Source organism: Dromiciops gliroides, chromosome 3 (assembly GCF_019393635.1).
Source record: "Dromiciops gliroides isolate mDroGli1 chromosome 3, mDroGli1.pri, whole genome shotgun sequence".
NCBI lineage: Eukaryota > Metazoa > Chordata > Mammalia > Microbiotheria > Microbiotheriidae > Dromiciops > Dromiciops gliroides.
In genome coordinates this window covers 381,090,599-381,108,505 of record NC_057863.1, presented here as the reverse complement: position 1 = coordinate 381,108,505, position 17,907 = coordinate 381,090,599, and the positions used below count along the sequence as shown (strand labels likewise).

The 17,907-nt window shown below is 35.9% G+C and overlaps 1 protein-coding gene across 3 annotated transcripts in view; it reads left to right on the top strand.

The window, feature by feature from the left end:
* Nucleotides 1–269: 269 nt before the first annotated feature.
* Nucleotides 270–17,907, top strand: part of SLC35F5 (solute carrier family 35 member F5) — a 39,835-nt gene continuing 22,197 nt past the window's right edge. Inside the window, exons 1-7 of one of the 3 annotated variants that reach the window (XM_043994313.1) lie at nucleotides 270–593; nucleotides 2,883–2,973; nucleotides 3,131–3,272; nucleotides 6,049–6,192; nucleotides 7,948–8,010; nucleotides 10,431–10,512; nucleotides 15,483–15,673. In XM_043994313.1, coding sequence (XP_043850248.1) covers nucleotides 554–593; nucleotides 2,883–2,973; nucleotides 3,131–3,272; nucleotides 6,049–6,192; nucleotides 7,948–8,010; nucleotides 10,431–10,512; nucleotides 15,483–15,673 — 753 coding nt within the window. In that variant the 5' untranslated portion in view covers nucleotides 270–553. Of the gene's footprint in view, nucleotides 594–2,882; nucleotides 3,032–3,130; nucleotides 3,273–6,048; nucleotides 6,193–7,947; nucleotides 8,011–10,430; nucleotides 10,513–15,482; nucleotides 15,674–17,907 lie in introns of those variants that run through there. The other 2 variants (XM_043994312.1, XM_043994314.1) reach the window with 2 other exon arrangements.

The following is a 17,907-nucleotide window of genomic DNA, read 5'->3' as shown; positions in this document are numbered from 1 at the left end:
GGAGCGGGCCATTCATTCGTCTATTGGTTTAATCTACTCTTTCCCTTACACTTTTATACCTAACTTTTCTTTCCTAGACTTTACCCTTCTGGGGACTTTGGCTTTTGACCTTTTCCCTAAACTAAAGGTTCACTCTTATCCCACCTTCCAATGCCACAATCCAGAAAGAGGCGTGGCCTAGGCAAAGCCTGCGAATGCGCAGAAGCCGCCGGTGATGCTTGCGTGTCGTCAGCGGGCGAGTGTCCAGGAGGGGGCGGGGCCCCCAGCCTGAGCTCTGCGGCCATCACTGCTTATTCCCCGCCCCCTCCTCGGCTCGGCTCTGTTCCACCTTCCCCCGCCCGCCTCCGGGCTCCCGAGGAAAGACGCGACTGGGAACCCTCTCCCCGTGGGGGCCCAGGAGGCTTTAACGGGGCCTGGATCCCCCCCCCTCCCCTGTCGGGAGAGATGATGAGCTCGCGGGCTCAGTGAGTCCCTTCAGCGGGCGTCGGCCGCAGCGGACGGAGCTGTAGCGGCAGAGGAGGGGGGGCGCGGCCCGGCCCGGCCGGGGCCGCTCATGTTGTCGCCACGACGCCATCGCGGCACAGGACGGACAGGTAGGGAGGGAGGAGGGGGTTAAAGGAGCCAGTCCCGCAGGTGGGGGCGACAACGGTGGCCGGGTAGGCGGGGGGAGCGGGCGGCGCGTCCTGCGGCGCCGCCGCGCCCCTGACAGCTCCCGTCTTTTCTCTCCTCCCCTTCGTCCCCTCCCCAGGTCGTTGCCTTCTCTTAGCTTAATTTTTTTTTTTAAAACCACAACACCTTAAATCGCCTCCCCGCCCCCATTTTTAGGGAGGCAAATGGAGTTTCCTGAGTGACACTCTGAGGGGGGAGGGGCGGCACGCGCACGCAGCCGGGACCCCCTGTCGGGACCCGGGGGACCGTGCGTGGGATGGTGGGTCTTGCGCGTCCTCCGCGGCCGCCACCCAGCCTGGGCTGAGGTAGGGCTCGCTTTTCACAGCTGTTTCCTCGTCCTTGCTTCGTTTTCGTTTCCTGCGACATTTGCTGAAGTGGGGGCAGTTTGGGAGGTTTGCTAACGCGGCTGCCCCGGCCAGCCACAGCTTCCCTTGTGTACCACCCAAAACGTTTCCCCCCCAGGGAGGGAGAGAAGCCTTTTGACCTTGGGCTGGCTTCGTATTTTTAGCAGCCCTGGGGTGGAGGGTCTCTGGATCCACGATTTTGAAAGTGGATTCTAATGCTGGGGGAAGAAAGGGAGAAAATAATAATAGCTACGATCTATGTAGCTCTTTTAGGTAGACAACACATTTTACAAACATGATCCTATTTGATCCTTAACAACAATTGTGGAAAGTAGGTGCAATTATGATCCCCGTTTCACATATTAGGAAACCAAGGCAGATGGAGATCTGGTGACCTGCTAGTTCAGCTCACACACTAAGTGCCTGAGGTTGTATTTGAACTTGAGTTTTCCTGTCTCCAGGCTCAGCCATCCATCAACTCAGCCTGGGTGATAGAAACTATAATAATAAAAGCTAACAAATACACACTGTCACAAAAGTTCAGTTTTAAGCTTTTAATAGACTTTTGAAATTCCCTGTAGAGAGCCATTTAAGGTTTTCGAAGCACTTTACAAATATTGGTGATAGGAAGACAGCTAATGTGGTTCATTAGATAGCGAGCAAGGCCTTTAATCAAGAAGACCTGAGTTCAACTCGGCCTTAGTCACTAGTAAGTAATGGGACCCTGGGCAAGTCTCTTAAACTCTGTTGCCAAGAAAACCCCGTGCAGGTTCACAAGGAGTCCAACATGAGGTAACAACAACATAGTAGAAGTACCTTACAGGTGTTCTGGGAAGTAGGTGCTATTATTATCTCCATTTTACGATTGAGGAAACAGGTAGGCAGAATTTAAGTGACTTTCCAAGGGTCCCATAACTAGTTACCTCCTGCCCAGAGACAGGCTTTGAACTAGGACCCAACTAGCTAGCAGTATGTGCTATATCTAACAGGTTGAAGAGATTAAGTGACTTGCCCAGGTCACAAATGTGTGCTTTACTCCCAAGTCCAGGACTTGGGAGGCCCTGTGGGCCTTATGTCCCTCCTGGTTTTCATCTCCTGATCTGTCTTCCTTCAAATCCCAGCTAAATCCCTTCTATAAGAAATCCTTCCTGATCAACCTTTAATTCGAGAGGCTCCCCCCCCCCCTTACCCCCCCAGTTTGTTTTATTATCTCCAATTTTTCCTTTACATAGCTTGTTTGTACATAGATGTTTGCATTGTCTCCCTGGTGAGACTGGCCTTGAAAGTAGTTTCTTGGGGAAAGTTTTGCCTTTGTATGCCCTGCACTTAACACAGTTCTTAGTACATAGTAGTCATTTTATAAATGCCTGTTAACTGACTTAAAGATTATATGTAGTCTCACTGAAGGTGTATTTCAGGGTATTGACCATAGTGTTATTCACCAGGTCATATAAATCACTTCATCAGATGCTTATTAAATCTCCTATGTGCTGTATGACAATGTTTTATTCTATGTGAATTACCCATCTTTGAGCATAGTCTTGATTTATAACCACTATCTTTAAAATTTATGAAAAGGGATTTAGATGAATTTCATGTACTTACTTCCCCAGAGCTGAGCACAGTGCCTGACAAATAATGATTTAAATAAATACTTGTTGATTAATCTTTTTTAATTTTCTCCTTGGAATCCTTTCAAGTAGGTATATTCGAAGGAGAAGATGAGAAAACAGAACTTTTATTTTTTGTGTAGGCAGTTTTGTGTAGCTTCAGTGATCTTGGAAGTGAAGTTTTTAAAGAGTTATAATTTAGTATATCTTAAAAATTTTTGCTTTTGTAAGCCTAAGCTTTTGTTTTTGTTGTTTTTAGGTGATCAGGATTCTTCAGCTGGTAATAGTCTCAGTTGTGCAAAGCTTTCAAGCTTTTCTTTCGAAGACCTGAAAAAGGCCTTTAAAGGGAGGTCAGTCCAAGGCCCTTTATTTGCTTCATGATTGTGGAGTAATTTGCATTTATATTAGGTAGCAAATATCAAATATTTCTATTCTGCTAAATTGCTTACTTTTATGTGGTTATTTTCCACATATGTCTTCTAATATGGTCTGTATTTATTTTAATAGACTGCAAATGGTGTGGGTATTTATCATGAACCGAATGAGTTCCCAGAGCAGTGCTTTTACTCAGCGGAGGCGAATGGCTCTTGGAATTGTTATTCTCCTACTAGTGGATGTGATATGGGTTGCTTCCTCAGAACTTACTTCAGTAAGTAATTTAAACTTTTCAAAGGTTATTTTATTTTAAAAACCTTCATGTAGCTAGCAACAGAAAAATTATAAAAGGACTAGCTAGTCTTATGACTATTATGGAATTTTTTTCATTTTTCTCTTGATGTGGTATTAATTTTTAGCCTAAGTTTAAACTGAAAGCTTGATTTCATTTGATTTCCTTGCATTCAGTTAGGGAAGGTAATATGAATGGGTCTTATTTTAAGCTAGAAATATGATATATTAAAGTAGATTTCCAAATAAATATTTGAAGCTGTTTCTTTATGTTGGTAAGTATATCTGAGTGTTTTTCTTAGTATTACATATCAAGGATGTAAAACAGCTTTTATCTAGTGAGTAGAAGTTGGATTTTAAAAAAGTTAGATACCTACACAAAATAATACTGAGTTTTAACGTTGCAAATATATCCAGTAATATATCTCTCCCCCAGTTTTCTTAGGGCTTGTTGATGGTGATGTTGAAAAATGCATGAAATGCTATACATTATGTAATTGCTTGCTTTCTAGTAAATTTATGAAGTTATACATTGAACTCAGGTAATGAGCTCATTAAGAGCTCCAGAGTCTTATTTTTTTTCTCCTTGCATAATTATTTTTTGAATTTACTTGGTTAATAGCACTTTTATGATGAAATTTTTTTCTTTAGAAATAACTGAATCTTAATGTGGTCATGTTTTGACTTGTATATATAAATATAACTAACAAATATCATTTATTTAACTAGCAAAATGTAGTACAACACTTATATGATAACTGTTTAATAAACTTGTTAGTTGGCTTCATCTAGGCCTTCCTAGATCTTGATTAGAGTACTTTAAAAAAAAATGCTTTTTTTGGGAGTGGGGATGGAGAATGTGATTTTTTTTTCTTAAGAATAAATAGGGCAGCTAGATGGCGCAGTGGATAGAGCACCAGCCCTGGAGTCAGGAGTACCTGAGTTCAAATCCGACCTCAGACACTTAATACTTACTAGCTGTGTGACCCTGGGCAAGTCACTTAACCCCAATTGCCTCACTAAAAAAAAAAAAAAGAATAAATAGTTTTCACTGGTAAAGCTGCTAATCTTTATGACTTAAATGCTTGTGAGACAGCGTGATTGTTGGACCTGGATTCAGGAAAATAAACTATTGTTTAAAGGTAGTAAGGCTATGAACCTTAGTCTCTCCCTATATATATCCATATGTATGTGTGTATATAATTAATTTTTACATCAGTTAAGTAGTACTGTCTAGTAGTAGAAAAAGAAATAATTTCATTCAGCCTGTCTCTCCCCAGGTGTACGAACACTCAGTTTTGCTTACTTTTTGATAATATGAAGCCAAGTAAGAATACTAGTTTTATGTGTTTAAAGCTGTCACATGTAACCAGAGGGTGTTCCTAGATTGTTTCCTTTCCTTTATCCCTTCTGTCTAGTTAGTTGACAGTTCCTGTTGGTTTCAGTTCCATAACATCTCTTGCACTCATCTACTTCTTTCCACTCACGCTACTGCCTCCTTGGTTCAGGCTTCCTTCTCCTCTGGAACTGTGAAAGTCACTTCATTGGTCTTTCTGCTTCTGGTCTTCCCCTAATCCAATCCATCCTACACACAGTTACTAAAATAATTTTTCTAAGCCATAGATCTTACCATGCCACTTCTCTGTTCAAAAATCTTAGGTGACTCCATATTTATTTAACTCTATAGTCTGGCATTTAAAGTCTTCTATTTTCCAGCCCAGTTGTACTACAAGCCATTTCCTAAACTTGACATTCTGTCATTTCCTACCTTTGCATTTTCACACAAGCCATCACCATGCTTAACATTCACTTCTTTCAAAGCTTCATCTTTCTGAATCATTCAAGGCTCAGCTCAAGTGTTTCTTCCTTAGTGAAGCCTTCCTAGGACCCACCAGTTGCTAGGCTTTTTCTCTTAGATTACTTTGTATTTACTTAAATGTATACATATATTCTCCCCAGCAGAATTAAAGGTCTTTGAGAGTAGGGACTGTTTAATTCTTGTTTTTGTCTCAATGTTGGGTAGCATAGTACTTAAGTGTTTAATTGAATTGAGGTAATATGAAAAAAATCCTTTAATATATTTCAGAACCTGAATTCTTATGCATTTTGATTTTTAATTTTTGTTACTCCCAGGTTTAGTTTTTGTATACACATAGACATCTTCTTCTTCTTCTTCTTCTTCTTCTTCTTCTTCTTCTTCTTCTTCTTCTTCTTCTTCTTCTTCTTCTTCTTCTTCTTCTTCTTCTTCTTCTTCTTCTTCTCCTCCTCCTCCTCCTCCTCCTCCTCCTCCTCCTTCTCCTCCTCCTCCTCCTCCTCCTCCCTCCTCCTCCTCCCTCCTCCTCCTCCTCCTCCTCCTCCTCCCCTCCTGTCCTCCTGACTTCAGGGCCAGTGTTCTATCCACTGCACCACGTAGCTGCTCCAGACAGATTCCTTCTTAACCTAAACTATCAAACACATACACATTTCAACTTTAGTGATATTTGCATTTTAAAGTTAGGTTACTTATTCCTTAGTTGTGTGCAGGTGAGTGTTCCCATAGGTTCAAAGGTATACAGTTATAATTTGTCTCTTTTTGAAAGATAAGATTTGCAGCAGTGTTTAGCAAGTTATTTCCATGATCATTTTTTAAATGTTCTCTTTATCTGACCTTTACTTTGAATTTCTGATAAGTTAAAAAAAGTTGTAACTTTACTTTAGTAAAGATTAATAGTAAGATTGAGTGAATTCATAGTATTCTATGTAACTTTTTTCCCCCACAGTATGTTTTTACTCAATACAATAAACCATTCTTCAGCACCTTTGCAAAAACATCAATGTTTGTTTTATACCTCTTGGGCTTTATTATTTGGAAGCCATGGAGGCAACAGTGCACACGAGGATTTCGTGGAAGACATGCTGCTTTTGTAAGTTTCATAATTTCTACATTTGGAGGGGAGATAGAGTAAACATTTTATCAAAGTTTAGAGATGTTTACATACCTTAATTGTCAATGGTATTTCGTGTATAGAGGTGGCGTAGAAATAAAAACAAAAACAAATCCTTTTTATATCCAGTATTTTAAATTTTCTTTCCAACTTATCATGAAAACTGTTAATAGTGAGCAGAATAGACATGCTTGAGTTTTCTCTCTCTTCCTTTTTTCCCTACTTTTGAGTTGTTAAAGTCTAGTGAAATAGCCAAAAAACAAATATAGGAAGAAGAAAAAAAGGAAACAGAGAAGCAACCAATAGATTCAGGAATTAGCAGGGGTAGTTATTTAACTAGTTGGAAGTTGACTGTGTAGCCACATCTGGTGGCACATAAGCACATTGAATCCTTTCTACCTGTGAGGCTGTGGCTGGCAGATCTTTTGAGCTCCACAGTTCTAAGTTTCCCTGGGTTGTATCTATTGTGTATATGCACAATGTTGGACATTAAATCGTGAGTCCACAGAAATTGGGGGGAGGGGGCATTACGTTGCTTATTGTGGGGTGACTTACCTAGGCTGGAAATATGGAACAAGTTTAAGCTGCTGTGTTCATCAGTAGTAGGATTGTGTCCTTGAGAAGAGCCCCTTGTTCTTCTGGTCTAGGCCAGATGGGGAGATCCAATCTTAAAAAAGAAAAGGGGCAGCTAGGTGGCGTAGTGGATAAAGCACCAGCCCTGAATTCAGGAGGACCTGAGTTCAAATCTGGCCTCAGACACTTGACAGTAGCTGTGTGACCCTGGGCAAGTCACTTAATCCTCATTGCCCTGACACCCCCCCAAAAGAAAAGAAGTTGAATTGACTGTATGAAAATAATTTAATATTTTATTAGGGAAAAATAGCATATGAAAAACTGATTTTTAGATGTTCAACAAACCATATTATCCACTTGACATTAAAAAAGCATTATAAATCCCATCATGGCACAGAAAAAATGAGAGATTGTCATAGTAGTGTACTTTCTTTGTAGAATTGAAATGGGGAAAAAAGATGACATTGAATTAATGAGAATGAATAGTCTCAAAGCTGAGGTCTAGCTTTTTTATTTACTGTTGTCATTAATTTTGAATAGAAATTATTTCTAACTTGTGTGATTCTCCAGAAAACATTTTGAGAAATTCCCTAAATTTTGTCAGAAATGCTTTATTAGTTTTCTGTCTTTGAGATGTAGGTCAAAGTTAATGATGTTGAGTAGAGATTAATTTTGCCCTTTTTTCTCATCTTTGGCATACTTTAATTAAATTTTAATTAGATGTTAATGCTAAAATTAACATTTGAATTTGATAATAAGCTAAAACTTTTATTTTTCTGAACAAAATGTTATATGACTAGAATTTATTTGGAAGGCCTGGCACTCAAATATCACATATGGAGTATTTTAAATTTCCTATACTAGCACTGAGAATATATTTTTTTTCCAAACATTTTAAAATGAAATTTTCTAGTAACCTAAATTCTAGTAAAATATAGTATTCTTTGGTTTCTGTAAGATAGAAAGGGAGGGAAAATTTATAATGAAATTATTGTTAATTCCAGGTTGTCTAAGATTGATGAAATTCTTAAAGCCACTTTGATATGTTCCCTGGCTGTCATAGAGTGATGAATTAAGAGGAGGCGTGCCTTCTGTACTTGATAAATGAATGATATTGTGATTGAGTCTAAATGAATCCCAAACTAATTTTCCTATATTTAGTTTGCAGATGCTGAAGGTTACTTTGCTGCTTGTACTACAGATAATACGATGAATAGTTCTTTGGTAAGTTTTGCTTGATTTGAGGAGTTTAGAGCTACTCCTCAAAACAGCTGCTAAGACATATCCCTGAGGTAAAGATCTGGCCATGTTACCTTCTCTTACTCAAAGTTCGTCAATAAAATGCTCAGCCTTGGATTGAAAGGACTTTACAGTCTGGCTCCCATCTACTATCCCAACTTAATTTCATTTTTCTTGTGTTTACATAAACAAACTCTTGGCTAGCTATTTCCCATACATGAAATTGCATTCTCTGCATCCATGCCTTTGTACAATGGTCTCCCATGTCTGGAGTGTACTACCTCCTTACTTCTATGTTCTAGCTTCTTTCAAAGCACAGCTCAGGTGTTACTTTTACAAAAAACTTTTCCTGATCCTCCCACATTTATTAGCACCACTTTGTAATTATTTCTGTTATGTTTTTTATACTTTTTTGGTGGACCAAAAGTCATGAAGGAGTTTCAATATTTAATAACTCCTTTATTTTTTGTTTTTAATTTATAATACCACAGCACCATATACCTGTATATATAGGTACACATATATAGGAAATGAATTTACATTACGTGTGAAAAATTAAATCTCATAAATGGTGAAAAATAAAGAAATATAATTTTCAAAAAGTTATTAAAACATTGTGACTTTTGGCCTACCCTGTATATCTGGCATTTGTAGGGCTCATGAATCAGAAATGGGTCAGTGGAGTTGAACCATGGAGAAAGGTAGAGGCAGGTTTTGTTTAGCCATTTCATTGACTTTGATAGCTCCCCCAAGGACTGTGCCTTGACATTTTTTCTCCTCAAGATGTAGGAGTTCAAAATTCAAAATAAGGGATCCTTTTAGAGGACCTTGTCGAGAGAAAAAGTGCATGTAAACAGTCATAGAATGCTGGTGCCTTTGCAAAATAGAAGAAAAATATTCTTGTCCTTAAGCCAGGAGTGGCTACTATAGAAATGTTTTCATCGTTGTCATCATCATCATCATTATCCATTTTCGAGCTATCTACTAGGGGTAGGTGACCCTAGGTCAAAGAGATAATGTGTCAGGCCCTGATCTTAGGGAATTGCAGTAGATCAAAATAGATTACCTATATAAGGGAAGGAAGTTTTATAGTTGAAATGCTAGCCTGTTTCTTTTTATAAATACATGCATACACATATGCATGCATACATATACACACATACTTTTTTTTTTTGGCAAGACATTCAGGGTTAAGTCACTTGTCCAGGGTCGCATAACTAATAAATGTCAAGTGTCTGAGGCTGGATTTGAAATCAGGTCCTTCTGAATACAGGGCCAGTGCTCCATCCACTGTGCCACCTAGCAGCCCCTCTCATTTATGTTCTAATAAAATTCTATTTGTTTATTATGTGAGGGGTATGGCTTAATTTTTATAAAACAAATTCCATAAGCAGAATTTGAGTGTAAGAAAAAAATGTCTTTCAAAATCCCAACCAATGGTACATAGTATCAGAATTTTATCTCTATCGCTATCTCTAATCATATTTTCTATAAGGAGTAACCAAAAAAAATTTTTTTTGAGTGTCCATGTGCTATACTAAATGTTCCAGGTTAGGATTTCTTAAAATTTTTGTTTTGTAGACTCCTTTGTCAGGCTGGGGAAACCTATACATCCCTTTTCAGAATAATGTGTTTAGATGCATAAAATAAAGTACAAAAATTTACAAAGGAAATTAGTTATATTGAAATACAGTTGGAAATTTTTTTCCCCATTTAGGTTTATTGACTTTAAGAACCTCAGCTCTAGGGGATTGTCAAAGAAAGAGAAGACATAGTCTATTCCCTCAAGAAGCTTACAGGGGTGGGGTGGGGGAGGAGGGAGGGAGGGAGGAAGAGAATTAGGAACAAGTTTCAAAAATGGACATTAAAAATTGTTTTTACATGTAATTGGGGAAAAAAATTCTAAATTAAAAAAAAAGCTTAGTCTAGTTGAGGAGATAAAATGTATATGGAAATATTTATATTCATAGAGGTCCTTTATTAATCTGGGGAAATTTTATGATAACGGGATAGATTTTAAGGTATTTCCCAAGTGATGGAATAGAAACAATTTGGCAAAGGAAAGAGACATCCTGTTCAAGGAATAGCAACTGAATAAAAAAATGAGGCAGAAAGTGATGTATCTGTAATCTGTTATATATTATGCCAACTTTTCTACTAGGTTACCAAATTAAATTAATTTGTTGAGTCATTGTACTTCCTAGCAGCTATATGACTTTGTTGAATTCTTTTGCATATCAACAACTTTTAAAAATCCTTAAATTCACTTTATAGAAAGTTATATCTTATAAATCTTGTGAATGACATCTTTATTATTACGCCAGTATTTAATTACTACCCACATACATTTTAAATGATATTTATATATTTTTGGTTTAACTACAATTGTTATTTTTTCATATCAGAGTGAACCTCTATATGTTCCTGTGAAGTTTCATGACTTGGCAAGTGAAAAACCTGAAAGTACAAATGGTGAGAATGAAAAAAGTAAGTTAAAATTGTAATTTCTTACCTTTATCATAAAGTACAAATATTTTATCAATCACAAAATCTTTTTTTTTTTTTTTTGCTTGGGCAATGAGGGTTAAGTGACTTGCCCAGGGTCATGCAGCTAGTAAGTGTCAAGTGTCTGAGGCCGGATTTGAACTCAGGTACTCCTGAATCCAGGGCTGGTGCTTTAACCACCTAGCTGCCCCCACAAAATCTATTTTTAAATAACTGTACAGTAGTATTCATTGGTTAAATTACAGTTTTATGCTATGCCATTTATAGGACAAGCTTACTTCAAACATATTCTGTAACAAAGATCTTTAATAAAGTGTAGTAAGCATCCAGCTTTCATGTCTGATGCCTTTTATATTCAAAATTAAATTTAAAAGAAGTAAAAGACCAGGGGCAGCTAGGTGGCACAGTGGATAAAGCACTGGCCCTGGATTCAGGAGGACCTGAGTTCAAATCCGGCTTCAGTCATTTGACACTAGCTGTGTGACTGTGGGCAAGTCACTTAACCCTCATTGCCCTGTTAAAAAAAAAGAAAGAAAAAAAAAAAGAAGTAAAAGACCAGATGGTAGGGATTCTTTGTAAAAGTGGAAGTCAGCATAGCATTCATCAAACTTAACAGGCACTCTGTATCTTGTTGCATAATTTACTTTATGTGAGTGTTATATATATTGGAGAACCACTGAGATCTGGAAAAGTTGTGTGATTTGTATAATTAATTCTGTTAACATCTAGAATAATTGCATTAAGGAATGCAAAAAATATTCAAATCATGGAGCCTTTGGGAACTCCCTATGAAATGGAATGAATTAAAATATTTTAAAGTGTTTTTTAGTATATATTCAAAGTGTTTTCCTTTTAGAGTTAATTGAGATTTTAGTGCAAATAGTCAACAAACAGAGGTGTGGTTGTTTGACATGACTATTGACATTCTTAAGGGTGATATTTATTGTTTGTAAGGACTGATTTTGTTTCTTTTGAGAGTATCTCTGAAATAATAATGGAAGTCAACATAGAAACTCGATTTACTATGCAAAGTTTCACTTTCTACACCATTTTTAATAGTTCATTCAGGACATAAAATGAGGTAAAGCAAAGCTTGAACATGATTTACTTCTTGAACATAAAACATTGCTGTTGCTGTCCCTTTTGGACAATGTTTATAGCTGGCATGCTCAATGAATAAACATAAATAATTTATAAGTAGGGATACATAGTGTCACTTCATATTGATGTGAATCCAAACTTCTTGTTATCCAGATATATGAAAATTCAGAAAGTACAGAGAAAGCTCTTAGACTTTTTCTCTTATTTCCTCCTCCCATTATTACATTTGTAGAGGCCTCTGATAAACAAGGTAATTCCAAAATTGTGAATTAGATAAATCATAGCTTATAGTACTTATCTTCCTGGTGTTTTCTTAGAGAGCAGTCATGGACTCTTAGGACTAGAATGGATCTAAGAGATTTTTATAAAATCTCATTTTACTGATGTAAAATAAAGCTGTTCCAGAGAGGTTAAAGTTACACAAGTAGGATGATTTAAAAAAAAAAAAAAAGGGAAACTCTACTCATATGAATGGAAAGACCCAGTTCTTAGTAAATTTCTTTTGAATTTATCTTAATGAAATTCAACTCTACTTCAGTCTCCAAGACCTTAGAAGATTAAAGGGAGACCAGATCGACTGTTGGTAGGTGACAGTATTGTCAGTATTCTGTTTATTGCCTTATCATCGTGTTGAAGTTTGTAGGGATTGGTTGGTCCTTCATTAAAGGGCTTTGCTGAAATAGGCATTTTATACACAAATACACACACACACACACACACACACACACACACACACACACAGTGTCCCTCTCACTTTCGCTTTCCCTCTCCATCTGAAGTCCAAGAGGTGTGCCTGGGAAGGGAAAACAAGAGGGATGGATGCCTAGTACAGGATTAGTTACCACTGAAATTGCCCCTTCAAGAAACAAGACTCATAATAGTGAAATAGCCTAAATAATAGAGATAAATGAATACTTCGCTTAATAAAAAGTATAGGTATGGAGTATCCTTGTAGTGATTGGTGATGGTGCCTAGCTCATTTAACTTTTATAAATGATCTTAGGGAGGGATTATACAATGAAATGTCTCAAATATTTCATTGCCATCTTCCTGGCAGTGAAAGGTCAAGCTGTTAACCAGAAATATCTTGAGATTTTGCATATAGTAAAGTGTCAGATGAACTTCAATGTGGCAAGTATTACATAAATCCTTTAGAGTATGTTAATGCAAATGGCTTTCACAGGTTGATGGGCTATAAGTTACAAGTTAGACCCATGAGATAATTTTAGAAGATTTCCTAAAGAAATATTTTTAATATTATGTCAGTAAGGGAAAAAAAGGTATTCAAAACAAAATAAAAAATGTTTTTCTGCCCTCATATAAAGCCAACGAACACTTTTGACAGTTATGATTACCTAAAGAAAGGAAAAAAAAATGTGTCTAGAAAAAGCCAATTGAAATGATTTGAGGGGATGGTAGAGAGATTGACAAGATTAAGATTATAATCTAGAAAGGCACAGGAAGAATAATCAGATTATTTGCTTAACAAGCACCTACTATATGTGTAAGGGACTCTTCTAGAAGTTGAGACAAATACAAGATTGGATGACATGTTTTCTGTCCACAAAGCCTAAATGGAGAAATGAGACATGTACAAATAAGAAGTACAAAGTAGAATGATAGATGTAAAGGAAGTTTAAAATTGTGCTGAGAGTTCAGCTTGAAGCAAAACAGCTCTCACCCAATATAATCAGGAATGATTCCATGGAAGTTCTATTTGATGAATTTAAGTGAAACAGTGATTGGTTAAGCAGACAGTTTGGTTAAGTAAGGCACAGACAGTAACTTTTTTGTTGTTGTTTTTGTTTTTGTTTCTGTTTTTATTTTATTTTTTATTTATTTATTTTAATTTTTCTCAATTACATGTAAAGATTGAGTTCCAGATTTTTCTCCCACTTCCCCTCCCTCCCCTCCCTGCTACCGAAGCTAGTAAGCACTTTGATATAGGTTATACATTATACATTACAATCATGTTAAACATATTTCCATATTATTCAGAACAAAAGGAAAGAAAAGATGCAAGAAAAAATAAACAAGAACAATTAAAAAAACTGGAACAAAAGTGAAAATAATATGCTTTGGTCTGTATTTAGACTCCATAGTTCTTTTTTTGAATGTGGAGATTATTTTCCACCATAAGTCTTTTTTTGGCATTGTCTTGAATGATTGCATTGCTGAGAAGAGCCAAGTCCATCACAGCTGATCATCACAAAATGTTGTTGATGCTGTGTACAACACAGATAGTAACTTTAGAAAAGGTATAGAGAAAGTAAACTGTATGACAAAGGGTATGTTAAATTTGGCAGACGTGACAGGTGCATGAAAGGGAGTAGTGTGAGATAAGATTTGGGGTGAGAAGAGGCTATAAACAACCTTGACTACAAATCAGACTAAGGAATGAATTTACTTAGTAGGCAGAAACGAGCTGTTGATCATTATCAGGACAAATAAGGTAAAATTGAACTTGTTCACTAAATTTTGGAATAGTAAAATTAGGAAGCCTTCCTTGAAATTAGAAAGTGGGAGCTTTAGGACAAATTAAAGTCCTACTTTACACACGAGCTGAATTTACAGTACTTCTTTTTTGTTAGAAATTTATAAGTTGTGTAGGGGGTAGAGAGTTGGATTTAGAGTTAGGAAGGCCTCAGTTTGAATCTTTTCTCAGATTCTTCCAGCTATATAACTCTGGTTGGTAAGTCACTCAACTCTGAATACCTCAGTTTCCTCAGATGTTAAATGGAGATAATTATAGCACCTGGCTCACAGAGTTTTGTGAGAATCAATTGTAATAAGTGCTTTGCAAACCATAAAGTCCTATATAAATTTATTTATTTATTTTTAATTATTTTTAATATTTATTATTTTTTTTTTTTAGTGAGGCAATTGGGGTTAAGTGACTTGCCCAGGGTCACACAGCTAGTAAGTCTTAAGTGTCTGAGGCTGGAGTTGAACCCTGGTACTCTTGACTCCAGGGCTGGTGCTCTATCCACTGTGCCACCTAGCTGCCCCTATCATCATTATTTTTACAAATATATTCATGGAAGGTTTAGAGTTATTAGTTAAACTTGTGTATAATGTTTGGGGGTTCATTTCAACCCTTTGAAAATGACAAAATATAGTACATCTGCTTTTCTCAGAGGTAATATACTAGATTCAGTGGACCATGAGTCTTGTCTAGTAAGTCATTTTCATGATTGTTAACTTTTATAATTATTCCTTGTTGAATTATTAGAAATCCCTAAGGCTATACCACATGGAATTTATGTACAATATCCACTCAAGCTAAGTCTTCTAAAGCACACAGAAAGTGTCTTAGGAGGCCAACTATTAATTCCTTCATGGCTCTGTTCATGCCACTAATTCATTAAAGCATTCTAGTTTTCAGTCTTTTGAAAGTATGTACATATAACATTTCCCCCAAGGAACAGGCCTAGAGAAAATAGTTCTATAAGCTTGCATAGTAAGAGACCATAAAATTCTTATATAGGTAAACAGGGTTCTATAGATGCTGGAATGGTAATGTAATCATATTGTGCTTATGAATCTTATTAATATGCACAGTAGACCAATTAACAATTTAACAACTGGTCATATTTAGAAACTTAAAATAGCATTTAAAAATAGTAAAAATGACAATTTTTTACAAAGGTTATTTTTAGTTTTGCCATTTTGAATGAATAAAATTTATCCATGTTAATTATATAATTATAGTGTTTTCTTAGATTTTCTGGGCTTGACCAGAGACAAGTGTATTAAGTATAGTGATGTTATCAGTAAATTCACTTTTAAAAATACATTTCTTGTAGATAGCAGATGTCTAATGATCTTGTGCCATACTTTTTCCTTTTAAGCACCCAAAAAATCTCGTGTGAGATTCAGTAATATTATGGAGATCCGACAACTTCCATCAAGCCATGCACTAGAAGCCAAGTTATCTCGAATGTCATATCCTGCTGTGAAAGAACAAGAGTCAATTCTGAAAACTGTAGGGAAACTTACTGCAACTCAAGTAGCAAAAATTAGCTTTTTCTTTTGCTTTGTGGTAGGTCATCTCTTTATTATTTATTAAATTTTTTACATGTGGATAATTACTTATAAGGGCTGAAAATTTTATTATATTTAACAGATATTATAAAACTTCTATTAAACTTTTGCATGGATTACCAATTTAAAGAGAATTAGAGGAGCAGCTAGGTGGTAAAGTGGTTAGAGCACCTGCCCTGGAATCAGGATGACTCCAGTTCAAATACTGTCTCATATACTTGACACTTAGTGGCTGTGTGATCCTGGGCAAATCACTTAACTTCACTTGCCTCACAAGGAAAAATAAAGAGAATACAATAAAATTTAATGATAAATTATACAATATATAATTAGCTGTTTATTTGGTTGAAAAGTGGCACTTTGAAATCTTATCGTTTCCCCAGTTTGTCATTATAAACTGATTATGCTGTGGATATATGTTAGGGTTGATAATAGAGGTCTGTATAAGATGATTTAGTGTTTTTTAATTGCTTTAATAAGTATACTTGTTTTTCATGATTTTATATTGATGTAATATTAATGTAAATTACCTCACATCTTATAGTAATTAGTTTAAAATGAAGATCTTGATAAGAATGTTTTTTAAGCATTAGCCTATGGCCTATGTATTTCAAGCATTATTATGGATAACAGAATTCCACAAAAGAATTTGGATAGTATCTTTGAACCCATTATAATATTAATGAATGAAAACATAAAACATTTTCTCTTAAGGAAATTGTTGTCAAAAGCTTGATTATGAGATCTGTATGTAAATCTTAGGACTGAGTTTGTTTGTTTTTTTTTAACCTATGAAGTAGCATTAATGGTAACTAGTAGTTCTCTTTGTAGAAAATTAAAGGATTTTATTCATGGCTTCTCATTAATCATAAAATTTCAGCATACCAATCGTTCAGAAAGCTTATGCATTAGTAAGATAATCTAGATAGTAATTTTCATGAAGTTTTATAATTTTTAATTCAACATACATTAAATCCTTATTGTTTATAAATAGGTATCCAGAGATAAAAAGAAAACACCCTTCCTTCAAAGAGCTACATTCTTTTGAGAGTATGGAGATTGAATTACAAACATGTATTGTATATAAATAAGTAATTCTATATTGCTAATACTTTGAGTTTGTTGGAGTATATTGAGCATCCTGTAAGGAATCTTCTTTGACCAAAGCATTTTGGCAACTCTCCTTCAACTTACAGGTTTAGAGAGTTGTTTAAGATGCTTAGAGAGTCTAAGTGATTTGCCTAGAATCACAGAGCCAATATTTGTCAGATGTGGAATTTGAACCCAGTCATCATGGCTTCCAGACCAGCCCTCTTCCCCTCATATATTAATATGAATATTATAATGGGTTCAAAGATACTATCCAAATTCTTTTGTGGAATTCTGTTATCCATAATAATGCTTGAAATACATAGGCCATAGGCTAATGCTTAAAAAACATTCTTATCAAGATCTTCATTTTAAACTAATTACTATAAGATGTGAGGTAATTTACATTAATATTATATCAATATAAAATCCAAAATAAATACAAGTTAATTTTAGGAGGGAGTGAAAACTAATAACTTTATAGGTAAGGGGAGGTTTCATGGAAGAGTTGGCACTTAAGTGGATTCTATAGAGGTGGTGTTGAAAAAGTATATTCTCGTCATGAGGAATGACTTGTGGGGATTCCTGGTAGCAAAGAGAAAATGTGTGTTGAAATATCTGGACAATATGAATGGAATACAGTGGCCCAAGGAAAGAAATTTAACCAAAAATTATATAGTGGCGGTCTTTCAGTAGTGCTTTAAAGAAAAAGATATGAATTAGAATTTATCATACATAGTTTGATTGGAAAGGCATTGAATTAGTAAGTATTCCCTTGAAAGAACTTAGATGATAAGATTCAGATGTGATCTCTACCCTTTGGATTACCTGCCATCTAAATGTTCATCTTTTCTTAATACTAGCAGAGAATAGTGAAATTGCTGAGAAGGGAACTAGTAGTAAAGGAGATGTTTTCAGAACATGTTTTTTATACTAGTAGTAAAGGAGATGTTTTCAGAAAGTTGCAGTTATCATTGTCACCTGTGTTGTTTCCTCCCTGCTTTAAACCTCCAATGGAATATTTAGAGAAATCTTTTCCTCCCTCTTTTTCAATGTGCTAATTTGTTATTAGTATAATAGAAATAGGAAATAGTGTTTGAGAGGAAGGGATAATTTATGGCAGAGGAAGCAAGTGATAAATGA